The 16,236-nt window shown below is 48.7% G+C and overlaps 1 protein-coding gene across 1 annotated transcript in view; it reads left to right on the plus strand.

Moving 5' to 3' along the window:
- Positions 1-16,236, plus strand: part of LOC133354534 (centromere protein J-like) — a 34,633-nt gene that overhangs the window by 6,834 nt on the left and 11,563 nt on the right. Inside the window, exons 3-14 of the mRNA XM_061571435.1 lie at positions 201-383; positions 1,512-1,611; positions 3,372-3,485; positions 3,926-4,076; positions 4,535-4,628; positions 4,816-6,421; positions 8,809-8,956; positions 9,417-9,582; positions 11,898-12,146; positions 12,583-12,805; positions 14,195-14,343; positions 15,147-15,269. Of these exons, the coding sequence (XP_061427419.1) occupies positions 201-383; positions 1,512-1,611; positions 3,372-3,485; positions 3,926-4,076; positions 4,535-4,628; positions 4,816-6,421; positions 8,809-8,956; positions 9,417-9,582; positions 11,898-12,146; positions 12,583-12,805; positions 14,195-14,343; positions 15,147-15,269 (3,306 nt within the window). The remainder of the gene's footprint in view (positions 1-200; positions 384-1,511; positions 1,612-3,371; positions 3,486-3,925; positions 4,077-4,534; positions 4,629-4,815; positions 6,422-8,808; positions 8,957-9,416; positions 9,583-11,897; positions 12,147-12,582; positions 12,806-14,194; positions 14,344-15,146; positions 15,270-16,236) is intronic.

The raw sequence follows: 16,236 nt of genomic DNA on the forward strand, positions 1-16,236 counted from the left end.
TGTGGGACCCTGGGTGAAGTACAAACTAGAAACCTCAAGACAGATGAGCTCTATGCAGGCCAATTGCACCAACAGCAGGGCAGTGGGACCCCAGTGCAAGCCGTTTTTTGCTACATTGCATGCAATTAGTAGTTCTGCTAAGAGGCAAGCTCACAATACTGAGGTGGAAATCAACACGTGTGTTGTACCTTTGCGTGCAGGATGAAGGTTACCCGCGGCCCGCCTGCCTGGCGGCAGACGAGCGTGTCGCGGCGGGAAAGGACCCACGACAGATGCAGCTGCTGCCACCGTTCTCACCGGGCATGCTGGGAACTACGCACTTTGACCCCGTCGCTCTCAGCTCTACCGGTCGAGGGACCGTGCTGGAGCAGCAGTTGCTGCAGGTGCACTGAGACATTTTACCCCTGACCCACGTACCGTTTACTTACATTGCACCATCAACTTGCTGTTGATTAGCTGTCAAAATGCAAATTTGCTCACGTGGCTAATTATCTCAGTGGTGCGTGTATAGTGCTTGTGTCGGCACCGAGCCAGGGTCCAATCCACAAAACCACTTGCGATTGAACCAGGTGACAGGAATACCTTGCACTTTCGTCTGGTTAGGGACCAGAGCATGGACGAATGTCAAAGATGCACGAATGTCAAAGCAGAGCCTTTATTTAGCTGGCAAATTTATTTTGGCCAACGAAAAACGTGCATGCAAATAACTACAGTGAATATAATCACAAAAATAAGCACAGTATGAATATTATACTGTTATCACGAAAATAACTATGAACTGTTAACAGTATAATCACAGAAATAAGTACAGTATTAATAATATATGAATAAACACAAATATAAGAGATGCTCACTGAACGACTCCTATTCAAAGTCTGAACGAAAAAGACGGCGCGTGGCACGAACGGCGTGGAAGGTTTGGGGATGAAATCGGACGAGAGGAAAGACGCGTGGACGAAATTTGAAATGTGGTGATAATTGAAAACGGCCGAAAGAGCGAAGCGACGAAAGTCAAGTGGACGAAAGTCAAAAGTATCGCTGTACTAACATGCAGACGTAACGGTCACACCCTAGGCGCACCAATGATGGCAGAAATCACTTCCCTTCCACCTAATCTGACCTAGTCGGCATCAGCGGGATGACATTTTTTATTTTATGTTAAGTCATGGATTTTTTTGTTTCAAGTTTCATTTATTAGGTATAGCCCTGTGAGCCATTTGGCTCTTGAATCGGGTGCAACCGCAACAAACAAAAAACTAAAAACATGAACAAGAAAACATCTTAAAGTGACTATGTGCAAACAGAAAATCCAAGAAAAGACAGCAAAATATTGCAGAAAAAGCACCGTACACCAACACTGTGTGCAAAAATCCCAGTGGGATGCAAGTCAAACAACAACAACCACAAGACAACTTAGATTAAGGCCATCAGTCTAACTGATGGCCTTGAACGACTCAACATAGCAATTGGGAAATTGCATAGGTTAACTGCTGTACCGTGTGCTCATACAGCTGCAGGCTTGGCAGGCTCACCAGCAGCAGCAGATGCAGCGGCTACAGCAGGAGAAGATGTCTGTCCTCAACTTGGTTTCTGGACCGTGGCTCCACAGAGGTAAACATAAATACAATCTTCCCCCCACTGCTACCGACCGTTATCCCTACCATTACAGGGTAGTTGAACCTGGGTAACTTTAATCGGCCCCCATTCGGGGGAGAATTAGAGGTTGTGGTTCGAATTCGGAGTTCGTGGCTGGACCGAGGATGTTGTGCACATGCAGAATGTATCCACTCTGACGCCTCTTCTTTGGGTTCAAAATTAATAATACGAAAAAAGTCTTCATCTCTTAAAACCTCTAGCATTTTTCGCGTGTGCAGTCCCTGTGTAAACAGGTGGCCCCATGGCCAAATGAATGTAGCAAAGTGCTCATCTCTGTTGGAGATCCTGGGATCTTACCTTTCCTATACTTTGCACTCAATCGTGATGATGGGTACAAAGTGAGTAATCATTGGAAAGATGTTATTAACTATACAAAAAAAAAAGATTTAACTACACATATTTGGACCATCTTATTTGACAGGTACTATTCTACTTTACCGAGTGTTGACATCCCCAGCGTTTAACAGTACTCTCCTTTATGTATTTGGATTGTCAACCAACACCGGGTACAACAACATGTGCACCTATTGTTCTCTTTTAGCCCCGCCCACCCTCCCAACACGTTCCATTCATTGGCTACCACATTCAGATAAGCCCCTCCTCCCCCCTTAACTTGTATTTAAGAGCTTGTCTCTTGGAATTTTGCCTCACTTGAGACAGTAAATCTAGCTGTGACGGTCCGACCTGATGACGGAAACTTGTGTTGCCTCCGAAACGTCGTGATTTATTATTTTATTTCTATTATTAATTATATTATTGTAATTTGTATTATTTATTTTTTCCTACGTGACTTTACCGATAAAACCTAAGAGTATGAATCCTTGCAGTCACGAAAGCTTCGAATCTAGAACTCCTATCGTGTTTTTGTATTGTTGTAACTTTCTAACCCGCCCCTACTGTAAAAAAAAAGAGCTTTATAGCTCATCAGATTCCTCCACTATAAATAGAGATTCTGATTAAGTAATTCTCTTTTTTTGGGTGGGTGGTCAGGTGGTGTGACTAATGCACTTAAAGACGACAACCACTCTTGTCGTTCTTTGACCAAATAGTGCGGCCTCCCTCAGCTGTGCTCATTTTATCAGAAAGGACGGCGATAACTTTAGACCCTTAGCTGAACTTCGGGTTCGAGAATCACATTTGCGAGCCTTGCTGCTCTCACAAATCTTCTTTGGTATGGATTAATATCAGCTTAGAGATGTAATTTTAGATTTGTTATCCACTCAAACGTCTGTTCAGACGCAGAGTGGATCTCGTCCGTTCCTCCTTTCAAGGAGTGAAGGCGGCAGCAGTGGTGGGGTGTTTACGATGCAGTCGATTGTTTGGGATTCTTGGCCGCACTACTCGCAGGCCGCCGAATCTTCGACGCGCCATTTGTGCATCGAGTGGTCACATCGGCCATGCCCGGTCCTGATTGGGTTGATGGTCGACCGTTGTCGCCGTGGAAAGTTTAAACCGGGAGGTTCGACTTTAGGGTCCTGTATGAGATGTTTATTTTTGACGTTGGCCACAGTCCAGACTTGCTTTTTTTATATTTGTTGTGCTGCCAAAAGCACCAATAGACTTCACATCAGCAGGCATCACCTCTTCAGGGCAGTTTCAAAGGAGTCACTGTTTCACTTCCCACTACAACCGTACAGTAATTTCTGTTTTATCGTGCGTGTCGCTTTAAAGTGTACCTTCGAGATTCAGCTTTCTGTATTTCGATAACAACACAGGAGCTGGCAAGAAGCTATCACAGCCTCCACCAATGGAACACTTTGGGAGCATGGGGAGGCCCGAGCAGCCTGATGTTCATGCGAAGGCCCATAAACCCAGCTCTCCTGGTGAAGGTGAGTTGCAGGATGCTGGGCTCCTGTCGCAGCCGACTATAAAACAATTAAATTCTCACGACGTTTCGACTGCTTGTGTTGCAGTCGAAACGTCGTGAGAATTTTATTGTTTTATATTTTTATTATTTTATTGTTTCCCACTTTACCGAAAGAACCAAGAATATGAATCCCTGCAGTCACGAAAGCTTTAAATCAAAACCTAAAGCCTTTTATCAGAACACTGCCGCACGCTAATTAAACTGCACATGGTAGAATACGGTGTTCTAAAGTGAGACAAATAATGTATCGTCTGATCAATAGCTTGCATTATAAGTTGGCCCTTTTTTTGTTGCTCGTTATTTACTCTGCGTCGAAAGTAAACATATGCACGAAAAAATGAAAGTGACGGCGCCGATGACGTTTTCATTTTTTTTTTATTTCCCCGCCTCCATGTGGCTCAGGTGAAAGCGTACCAGACGACGAAAGCATCTCTCTCGAGCGCTCCAGGTACTCCCCGCGCGGCGCGTCGAGCCCCGAGCAATGGCCGAGCGAGCAGAGCGAATTGGAGGACCACCGACAACGTTCGCCGCTTCCCGTCCACCCGGAGGACAGGTACGACCGGGCCTCTTGCGTTTCTGCGCGTTTCTTCGCTCGCTTGTCTCCATCTCCGTGGCCGCGTGCGTATTCCTGAGCGAATCCGCTCAACGAGATCGCGGACGGCAGGTCTGGAAATTGCTCGGCGAATATTTTATTTTGTTATAGCCGGATATTTCTCGGTGTAGACATGCGATGCAGCACCCGTTGCCTTACGAGAGCCTCGCTCGCGTGGTTTGAGAGTCTTCCCTGCCTTGGTCGTCCGCAGCGGTAGTTGCTTGATCCTCGCGGAGTTTGTTGTCGTCTAACCGATGTGGCAGAGCGGTGGAAGAGCCGCGTGGTCAGAACGCGAAAATACATGGGGGATCCCTTAAGATTATTAACATGAGAATTAGGCTGATGGTCTAGCGGTGTTTTTCGTGGAGCTTGTGAGGTTTTTTCGCAACAAATTTGTCTTTGTGCATTTTCATCTATAGACCCATCACACCTGGCATTCAAGGTGCTCGGAGATTTGAGCAACTCCTGGAGGAGCAGATGAAGGCTGAGGAGGAGAGACTAAGAGGATGTGAGGTGTGTAATGCTTCCCGTGTCTCTAACGTAACACTTGTTTCTGTTGGTGTAGTTTTGCAATGCAATACAATTTTGATTTATAAAGCATCTACACGTAACCGTAGCTCAAGATGTGCAGAAGCTGTTGCATCAGTGCACAGAAACGTTATTCCGACAATTTTACTGTCATTACTTTATTTCCACTTAGAAGCCTTTTGCAGGTGCTGGAGGAGATACTGGAGGTGGCGATGGTGGCGGTCGTGCACGGAAACCATTTTTGAAACGTGGTCAAGGCATCGCTCGCTTTGATAGAGGAAAAGAAGTCCCGGCTAGAATGTCCAAGGGCGTTGGTGAGGATGGCAGTTCGATCGTCACTGCAAAAACGCAACGCGGTGCTGCCCAAGAGATGTCGTTAAAGAGCACAGCGCCGGTGCAGAAGGCGAGAGGGAGTCATCCGCAGGTCCAGAAACCGGATCGCCAAATGCACGCGAGCAGGGGAAACGAGAAGCTAAAGCCATCCGTCGGGTCCAAATTGGTGTCCGGTGGAGCAGAACGGTCGTACGCAAGTACCCGTCCACCCGCCGAGATCTCCAGCGCACGGTCAGCGAGCAGGGCCAGTGAGGTGGCGACGCAGGCTGCGAGGAATGCGCAGAGTAGCGCACAACCCCGTAAAATGGTCACATTTGACCTGCCCGATGACCCGCCCTCCGCTAAAATGTCTGGCTCGCAGCTCAGAGAAGAGAACCTGCGAATGCCACCTGCGATCAAGGAGTCGTATCCACAGACACAGAATGAAACGAGGCAGGATGTTGAAATTGATCGAGCGCAACTCGCCGCACAAACGCCGAGCCAGCGGCACGAGGGTCTGTGCATGGGGGCCCAGTTGCCCGTGTCGTGCGTGGCCGAGTCTTCCTTTGAGACGTCCTTTCAGCGCAAGATGGAACGCTGGGACTCTGAGCGAGCCGTGGACGATCACGAACTGCAGGAGTTTGAGCTGCTGGAGCAAGCGGCGCAGGACCTCTCGTTTGCAAGCAACGCCTCGTTGACCACGACGAGGGCGCCGCCACCGCAGATGCTGCCGCCTCCGATGAACCTGGACAACTGGGGAAACTGGCGTCGGCTGTCGTCGACGCCAATCAAGGAGTCGGAGAGGGCCGTCACGCCGGAGAGTGAAGGAGCAAGCGAGGTACCCGGTGCTCAGGCCCCAAAACATGCTACGGCTTTAAAGTCCGTTTGGCAGCAGCCCACGGAGATTGGCGGTGACAGGGGCGGTGAGGTCAGAGGAGTCGATGGAGGCGACGGACAGTGCGACGATGAACGTGGTGGTGGAGGCGGCGTGGCGGAGGCCCTGGGGGCCACGAATTGTTTGCCGTCTCGCCCGGGAGTTGTTGAAGATGCGGAACTGATGAGCGATGACAGCTCCGATGCTTCTGAAGTCTCTAGCTTTTTAAGCGGCGTCGAGGAGTGTGACGATCTAGACGACAATGACGATGGCGACTGTGAAAAGCCACCGACCCCTTGCAAGGATCCTGATGGTTTTGAAGATGAGCACACGTGGAACGACGACAATGATGTTGTTGATGAAGACGAAAGGACTCTGGTGGAGGAGAACCACATGGCGGAGGATAGAAATCACGCACGCCTGGAGGGCTCGGAGCAACGAGCGGTCACGCGTAAGGTGGCACAGTGTAGGACAGTAGACAGGACAGACTTGGGCGACTTTCACAATGGGAAGGTGTCTCCTAATGAACCGCCAACATCTGGACTCGTGGCAAAACTTTTCCCGGCACTTAAACCGCCCAAGAAAGACGTCGGTAAGTGTTTAAAAAATGGTTTCAAAAATATTAAATGGGGTAATGTTTGGTTTCGCCACTCATTTCACTGCTCCAGCAGAGATATTGTTTTCATCAACCTTTGGTACAGAGTTTCTTTAAGGAATGGGACAGATTGATCCAAGTCATATTTTTTAGGATCCTCTAGGTTAGATCCAAACCTTCAGATGATTATAGCCACGAAGCTGACAGGGGCGGCATCGCTGGTGCTGTGCACAAGCAGCATGCGAGGTGGTGTGCGAGCGTTTGGGTTTATTTGTTTACATGCCCGAATAGAAACCCCTCTCATCATCATGGTGAACATGCACTAGAGGTAGGCATTGTCTGAAAGTGGTTGCTAAAGGCACTATGGTCTCTGGTTTTTGCACGCCTAGTATCGCACAGATATAATAGGCCTATGGTAAGCCAATGGCATATACCACAGACTATTGGTATCATGGGTAATTGTGTCATTATTATGAGTAGACATAGCATCCACCACAAGCTATTGATATAATGGGTAATTGTGTAATTATTATGAGTGGTTATAACATCCACCACAAGCTATTGGTATCATGGGAAGTTGTGTAATTATTATGAGTAGACCTAGCATCCACCACAAGCTATTGATATAATGGGTAATTGTGTTATGAGTGGTTATAACATCCACCACAAGCTATTGGTATAATGGGTAATTCTGTAATTATTATGAGTGGTTATAACATCCACCACAAGCTATTGGTATAATGGGTCATTGTGTCATTATTATGAGTAGACATAGCATTCACCTCAAGCTATTGATATAATGGGTAGTTGTGTAATTATTATGAGTGGTTATAACATCCACCACAAGCTATTGATATAATGGGTAATTATGTAATTATTATGAGTGGTTATAACATCCACCACAAGCTATTGATATAATGGGTAATTGTGTCATTATTACGAGTGGACATGTCCTTTTGTGGGCATGTGGCGAGCACTAACACTGGGAAAGCGATGTCTTGCCAGCCACCAACCACAAGCTCCGTTATAGCTTCTCATGCCAGCTCAGACGTGACTCGAATTAACAGGATCTGTGGAGTCAACTCAGGCACCACGGTGGCTGCTGTCAAAAGTCGCTGAGCAGACCGTGTTCTCCGCAGCTTAGAAAATCACGATTGAGTGCCAGTTAAATTTCCAAAATGTCGAAATTTGTAGATTTTTGCTGGATCGCCAGCAAAATCCAAAAATAGGAGAAATAGGAGGGCTTTTAGAACGTGCAGACGTTTTAATAACCCTGAAAGGCGATCGTGCTAGTTCCTCGACTTAAATGACGTAGAGTTGTGATTTGTGCGCAAGGTTTAAACCGGTGTCGAGAATTTTACTTCGGTGCAGGTTTTTCAGATTGGTTTTCAGTTCATACAAAATCTGTATTCACTTGGCAAATCTGAAAGCATTATTTTACCATCTTCATGTGAACACGTTATTCTTCACTGATGATCAGTGTGAGAGAAAATGTAACCTTCATATAATTTAGCCCATTACCATTTGGAGCCTGTGACAAATGGGACGCTCCTGTTCAAGCATTTCAAATTTAATTGCACCCAGAACCTTGTATTGCCGAATGAATAAGTAGACAATATACCTACTTCCCATATCTCTCCGCATAAAAAAAGTTTGTTTTTCCACGTCCTATCAGCCACATGGCCTTCTAGCAGTGCATAATTTCAGCAGCATTGGTTGCATTACAGCCGAATAATGCTTCCAAGTAGCCCGAGTCAACACGCAAAATGCACACACAATATGGCAAAGAGTTGCAGTGATTCTCACTTGAGATGCTGAAAAACCACCATCCTTGTCCACGTACAATAAAACTTCTCATCTGTTCGTCTGATTATCGTCATTGGACATTTGTGAAATTTGTAGTGTTATTCATACAAATTGCATTTCACAATTTCTGAGAAACCACAGACAAGCTAGAATGCTGCCAGGGGGTGAGCCAGCACCAACAGTTGCTCTGCAGTTCTCTATATATTAAGATGTTTTCGGCCGATTAGTGAGTGCTTTTACGGTAATGCCCCAGTTTACGTCAGGGATGCATTCCTAAAAGGTGCGACGACGAACATCGAAACAAAGTCAATCAATGAGATTTACGGGGTAGGTGGTGGTGGAGGCGAAGGCTGAGAGGCGACGGATAACGAGAAAGGACGGACGATGCTGTGTCAGCGACATAAGTGTTGACTGAGGCGACGCAATTCAGGTGGCGGTATTCATAAAGCGACGACGTATTTGCAAAACGATGTCAAAGCGGGAGACGTAATATGGGTGTTACCGCACACGGAGCGCTCGCGTTGGCATACGCGTTCCCGCGAATGCGTCGTACGTTAACCCGCCTCTGTGGGGTGCAGCTGTTGCCCCTGCGGCGGACGTGGGGCAGTCGCGGCTGCTGCAGGAGCGACTGGCCGAGCTGGAGACGGAGATCGCACGCTTCCGCACCGAGAACGCCGCCCTCGCCCGCCTGCGCGCCGAGCACGAGGCCTCGCTGGAAACCCTACGGTGCTCGCCCATAAACTTCTCTCTCGAGCTAGATGGGGGCGCCGCCGTGGCGAGATGTTAACTACCTCGCCTGGTGTGCAGGAGGTCGTGGGTTTGATCCCGACCCTGGCGCCTGGAGTTTACGTGACTCTCTCCCTGTGGTAGCGGGGATTTTTTCTCCGGGTCCCTGCACATTTTAGAAACATGCTATACATTTCCACATGATAAGCTACTTTGTTGAGCTATTATTTGTGGCCAAGTTGCTTCTGAAAGAGAGCTATGTAGCTGAGTGGGCCTTACCTGGTAAAATAAATACATCGTTTTCAATATAATATATAGATCCCGCGATTCATTCTCTCACACTAGCTCCTCGATTTAGAAAAAATCCTTTCCGATTTACTTTTCTTGCTCTATGGCAACCGCTACCCGTGCAGCCCAAGCCACCTTGACACCACCTAAACCAGCCGCGTTTATCCCACAGCAAGGAGAGGGAGGCGTTCGAGAGGCACAGGGCGGAGGGGGTGGCCCAGCTCGAGGCTGAGCGGCTGGAGGGGCAGCAGCGGCTGCAGCGTGAGCGGCGCGTCTTCCAGAAGCACGCGGCGGCCGCCCGGGCCATCCCCGACAAACAGCAGCGCAACGAGGCACAGGTGTCGTGCATCCTGCTTCCCATATACACGCTACCACCTACGCACACGTTAACCACACTACCACATACACACACGCTACCACATACACACACGCGCTACCACACTACCACATACACACACGCGCTACCACACTACCACATACACACACGCGCTACCACACTACCACATACACACACGCGCTACCACACTACCACATACACACACGTTAACCACACTACCACCTACACACACGTTAACCACACTACCACCTACACACACGTTAACCATGCTACCACCTACACACACGTTAACTACGCTACCACCTACACACACGTTAACCACGCTACCACCTACACACACGTTAACCATGCTACCACCAACACACACGTTAACCACGCTACCACATACACACACGTTAACCACGCTACCACATACACACACGTTAACCACGCTACCACCTACACACACGTTAACCACGCTACCACATACACACACGCTAACCACGCTACCACATACACACACGTTAACCACGCTACCACATACACACACGTTAACCACGCTACCACCTACACACACGTTAACCACGCTACCACATACACACACGTTAACCACGCTACCACCTACACACACGTTAACCACGCTACCACATACACACACGTTAACCACGCTACCACATACACACACGTTAACCACGCTACTACATACACACACGTTAACCACGCTACCACATACACACACGTTAACCACGCTACCACCTACACACACGTTAACCACACTACCACCTACACACACGTTAACCACGCTACCACCTACACACACGTTAACCACACTACCACATACACACACGTTAACCACACTACCACATACACACACGTTAACCACACTACCACATACACACACGTTAACCACGCTACCACCTACACACACGCTAACCACACTACCACCTACACACACGTTAACCACGCTACCACCTACACACACGTTAACCACACTACCACCTACACACACGTTAACCACGCTACCACATACACACACGTTAACCATGCTATCACCTATACACACGTTAACCACACTACCACCTACACACACGTTAACCACGCTATCACCTACACACACGTTAACCATACTACCACCTACACACGTTAACCACGCTATCACCTATACACACGTTAACCACACTACCACATACACACACGTTAACCACACTACCACATACACACACGTTAACCACACTACCACATACACACACGCTAACCACACTACCACCTACACACACGCGCTACCACACTACCACATACACACACGCTACCACATACACGCACGCTAACCACACTACCACCTACACACACGTTAACCACACTACCACATACACACACGCTAACCACACTACCACATACACACACGTGCTACCATACTACCATATACACACACGCGCTACCGCGTTACTACTCTCACCCATACACACACGTTAACCACGCTACCACATACACACACGTTAACCATGCTATCACCTATACACACGTTAACCACACTACCACCTACACACACGTTAACCACGCTATCACCTACACACACGTTAACCATACTACCACCTACACACGTTAACCACGCTATCACCTATACACACGTTAACCACACTACCACATACACACACGTTAACCACACTACCACATACACACACGTTAACCACACTACCACATACACACACGCTAACCACACTACCACCTACACACACGCGCTACCACACTACCACATACACACACGCTACCACATACACGCACGCTAACCACACTACCACCTACACACACGTTAACCACACTACCACATACACACACGCTAACCACACTACCACATACACACACGTGCTACCATACTACCATATACACACACGCGCTACCGCGTTACTACTCTCACCCATACACACACGTTAACCACAACAACCACACTAAGTGGCGTTGACGTCACCACGACGCTTGTGCCAGGCCATGTGCACCTTGAGGCCACGTGAAGTGTCAAACGCCCGCTGGCAGGAGGTCACAGGGCAGACCCAGGTGCCACTGGTCGACTGACTGAGATGACCGAGATGACTGGCTGATGCACCACCTGTGCCCCCTACTGTGCCAACTTGCTGTGCTTTAGCCACCCGGTGCTCCGCTCGTTGTTGTGAGCGTCGCTCCTCCGCCCTCGGTTGTTGTTGGAGGGCGACTGCCTCCAACTGCCCAGTAGCGTCCTTCACGAGCCTCCTCCACTGGTAGCGCCACGTGAATGCAAACGATTATCTTGATCCTCTCTATTTATCCCTCTGCCGCCGCCGCCCCTCCCTGCTGCCCGCCCAGACCCTGCGCCAGCAGCTGGCCGAGCTGCAGGACGAGCTGCGCCGGCGGGAGGCGCGCTGGGCGGCGGGGCAGGCGCGCTCGCGCGAGCAGCTGCAGGCGGCGGAGCGGCTCAACGCCGAGCTGCGGCGCGAGCTCAGCACCGCCGAGCGCCTGCGTCTGCAGGCCGTACGGCGGCGCGGGGCGGCTGGGCGCAACGGCGGGGCCCCCGCGGGAGGACCCGCGATGGACAGGGAGGCGGTCGCTCTGCAGGCAAGACTAGGACGCGGGACGTTTTGGGCAAGCGGTCAGGATAGAACCAATTTTTGCCAGTGTATAAGGTTGGGTGGTGTCGGCGTTTTAACAAAACCAAGAGCAAATCTTACGTCTAAAATTTGTAAGTATTCCACGGTGTTCTCCGAAGTTTTGGGGAGAACGGAAGGGACAGGCTGAGTGTCTCGGGGAACATTCAGTGGTCTGGCTATAGACACCGAGGTGACACCGCTGAGGTCCTCATTATCGTGATGGAATCAACTTGTTAAGTTTCGAAAATCTGGCAGTCTCAACCTGGTTACAAAAAATACCAAGATCTCAAATTTCTAAGTATTTCAATTGAGATTGCTACTTATTATACCAGTGTCACATATCATCACGGACAAACGACGTTTCGTGATATTCGTTCAACGCTGCCGCTTGTATATCTTGCCAGGTTCTGGGAACCCAGAAGTTGGACGTGGGTCCACAGCTCGCCGCTCATCCTGCGAATGGCGCTCCGACTAAGGTGGCGGCGGGTCACCTTCCTGCAAGTGATGCGGCCAAGGCTGGCGCCCTGAAGCCAAAGTCCTCGTCTCTCAAGTCGCAGGCTCCCAGCCTAGGATCCCAGAAGGGCACGGAAACCAAACTGGGGAGGCCTAGCCAAGCTGCGTCAGCTGGTGAGAGTCAGAGGAGACTTTTGACTTTTAAACAACTTTTATTGCCGCCAGCAGCAACAGCACTGGAGGCGATTTCGATTCGAAATACACAAAGTCACCAGCAAACAAATGAAAATAAACGCTACAAATCCACGCTCTGTGGCGCTACAAGCACCGCGCACAATACAAAAGAAAAGTCACGTGGCTGTGGTGGTCATCGCGCACGCCACGGTGACGAGCGAGCGCTTCATAAGGTGAACATGAGGGTGCCGTGCACGCTGGTACAGAGAGGAGAGAGAGAGGTTACATAGATTTTATTATTTCAGCGTTTTATATTTTCTTTTTGGTTTCAGTATTAAAGCAAAATTAATGAAAGCTGTAAATGGGATACATTTTGCCTTTATGAAAAACAATGGGATGTTGTTTATAAAACATAATGGGACCTCCTTTGCCAGTACCAAAATATACTAATAGGGTTTTTCCCCTTTTTTCTGGAAACAAAACTGACACCTTTTGCAAGGAATCATGCTTACATTAACCACAATACTTGCAGTCAAATGCAAAAAAAAACAATACTCTGATCATTTATGCATTGACAACAATATTCTGATAATTTATGCATTGACAATGCATAAATTATCAGAGTATTGTTTTTTGTTTGCATTTGACTGCAAGTATTGTGGTTAATGTAAGCATGATTCCTTGCAAAAGGTGTCAGTTTTGTTGCCAGAAAAAAGGGGAAAAACCCTATTAGTATAATTATCTGTGTTGTTGGTTAAACAAATACGGTTGTGAATTAACGACTTAAGTGGGTCAGAGCGATTTCCTGCCCAAAGTAACGTTGAGGCGGTGCTCATCCATCTTCTGTTTGTAGTCCTGAGCCAGTGGTGTCAATTCCTCATTCCTATGGCAGCTGCAAGTCCAGCCACTGTTGACTTGTCCCCAACGTGGTGCTGATTCTTTCGACCCCAGCGCTTGGGGAGGAACGATCGGCCGAGGCAACCCCCAACCAAGCTTTGAACTTTGCTGCCTACCAGTTGCAAGCTGCTCCTCTACCATTAACGACATTACAGTCCTAGATTTGAAGCTTTCGTGACTGCAAGGATTCATGCTCTTTGGTTTTTTCGGTGAAGTCACGTAAGTAAAAAAATAAAAATTAAAAAATGAAAACAACTAAATTAAATCACGACGTTTCGGGCTCAACACAAGCGGCCGTCTTCAGGTGGGGACAACGTAGCGAAAGCACAACCGCTTAAGTCTTGAGATCTCACATACCGTGACAACTCGTCAGTCTAACATTCACGTGTTTCAGAATGGGAGCGTTCATGACAACGACACGTATGGGACTGGACTTAAGTGCTCAAGACGTATGTTACAGTTGTTGTCAACACCGATGTCGCTGTCTCTCAGCTTCCAGGACCACGAGGCCGGACTTGAGTTCAACGGGAGCAGCAGCGGCGATGACGGCGGCGGCAGCGGAGGACACCCCACGTACGGCCACCCTGAAAGCCGCCACTCAAGACTCGTCGCATCCCTTCGGCACCTCTCACCACAAACCGGTAAAACCGAGCCCCACACACTCAATCTCAGCACCGCCTTGAAAAAGTCAATCGTCACGGCCGACGATGGCAACGCGGCGCAGCTCACTTCCCTCTGCTTATCCCTCGGCTGTCGAGTGACCTTCAAGGTCTGCTCGTTCAGTCCCGCACCAAATTTGGCATTTGTGGACTTTTCTTCGGTCCCTGACCACTCTCGCGCCGGTCTCGGTAACCTGCCCTCCTCCGTCTTGCACGCGTGTTCCACCCATCACAACCACCTTTTTCTGATTACATCGGCGGTTAAACCCTATTAAAACTGGACGAATTGGCTTTCTGGTATTGGGGGGATGTCCAGAGTACTGCAAATTATTAATTTACATCTCATACCTAACACGATTATTTCACATTTAATGACACCTAACCAAATACTTACTATGCAATTACGCTTGAAAATTACTCCCGGATAGTTTAATCCGGGTACCATCACCATGAAGCAAAGGTGGAAAGCTGAAGTTGACTGCATGTGAAAGGCTGAAGGGGGTTTTCTGACGTAAATAAGGATTTATTTTTATTCTTGGTTCTTTCGGTAATGTCACGTAGAAGGGAAATAATATAAATATATAACAATAAAAATGCTCACGACGTTTCGACTGCAACACAAGCAATCATCATCAGGTGTGAAATCCACAGCTTGGTTGTTGGCTTGTCGGCAATTTGCCGACTCGGTGCTGGTGGCAGAACCTCTAGAGCTACCCAACCACCTGGAGCCCGGATGCATGCTCCACGCCATTTTACATGAAACGATTCCTGGCTGTGTGCGCAAGGAGGGCGGCGGTGACTGCGGCCCGGGTGTGGAGCAGTCTCCCGACTGGGGTGCGAGCTCGCTGGACGGAAGCAGGACCGCGGACGAGGAGGTGCTGGAAGAGGTTACACATCCCGATGGCAAGGTAAGAGACTTATGGCCCATTGCGTTAAACCGTGTAGGTGTCCGCCCGAGGTGCCTGTTGCAATTTGATGTGAGAAGCTGTCTCTGTATGTGGACAAAAAACTGAAATGCGCAACAACAACAAAAATGGCGAGTCAAAAACTTGAAAGGTTCAGCCAATTGGAGGTGCGAGGTCAAACACGGCAAAATTAAAACATGTCGCAGGGAGTCGGTGCTCACTTGTTCACCCCACCTTTAATAAAGTTGGTGGAGTGCTCACACACGCTCCTTTCTGCCCTGGCCTGTACCCTATCACCATTGAAATGAAAAATGTGTGATAGCAAAAAAAGTTCCACCTTGATAACCCTTGTGTTCGATAAATTTCACTTGAAACTGTGGGAGCCGTCACTGCCTTGGAGTCTCATGAAGTGATTTCGCAACCGGAGGCTGTGCCCATAAACGTCACACAGGTCAGAAAACATCACCCCCTTTCCTAGAACCCTGCGATCTGCACTTAACGCACATTTGCCACTTCACTTGATAACACTCGACGCATGTCGCTCCCTGCCCAATATTTACCGGCACTCTCCAACCACTCACCGGCACCCATTTAGCCTCTCACCGGCACCGGTAGATGAATTACAGGGCGCCCGATGCACATGCTGCACAGATATTATTTGCATTAGGTCAAGAAAAATATGCACCCGTTGACCTTTAGAAATATGTGCGAGAGCGGGGGGGAGGTTTCTACGATTGAGTTAAGTTTTTAGTTTGTATCCATAGGGTTTTACCAGCTGTGATGAGGGCGGTCGGTGTCGGCGATAGTCAATTTGAGAAACACGGAGAGGTTGCGGCTGCCGCCGTACAGGGGCATTAGACGTGAGGGTCGCTGCGATAAGACGACACGAGATTATCTGACGACGATGCTGGTAATCTCCAATTTTGCATGTCATCGCAGTGCCGTGATATTCGCTGCATATTATTGACAT

Source organism: Lethenteron reissneri, chromosome 6 (assembly GCF_015708825.2).
Source record: "Lethenteron reissneri isolate LAM-NWPU_2019-01 chromosome 6, ASM1570882v1, whole genome shotgun sequence".
In the NCBI taxonomy this organism is placed as follows: domain Eukaryota; kingdom Metazoa; phylum Chordata; class Hyperoartia; order Petromyzontiformes; family Petromyzontidae; genus Lethenteron; species Lethenteron reissneri.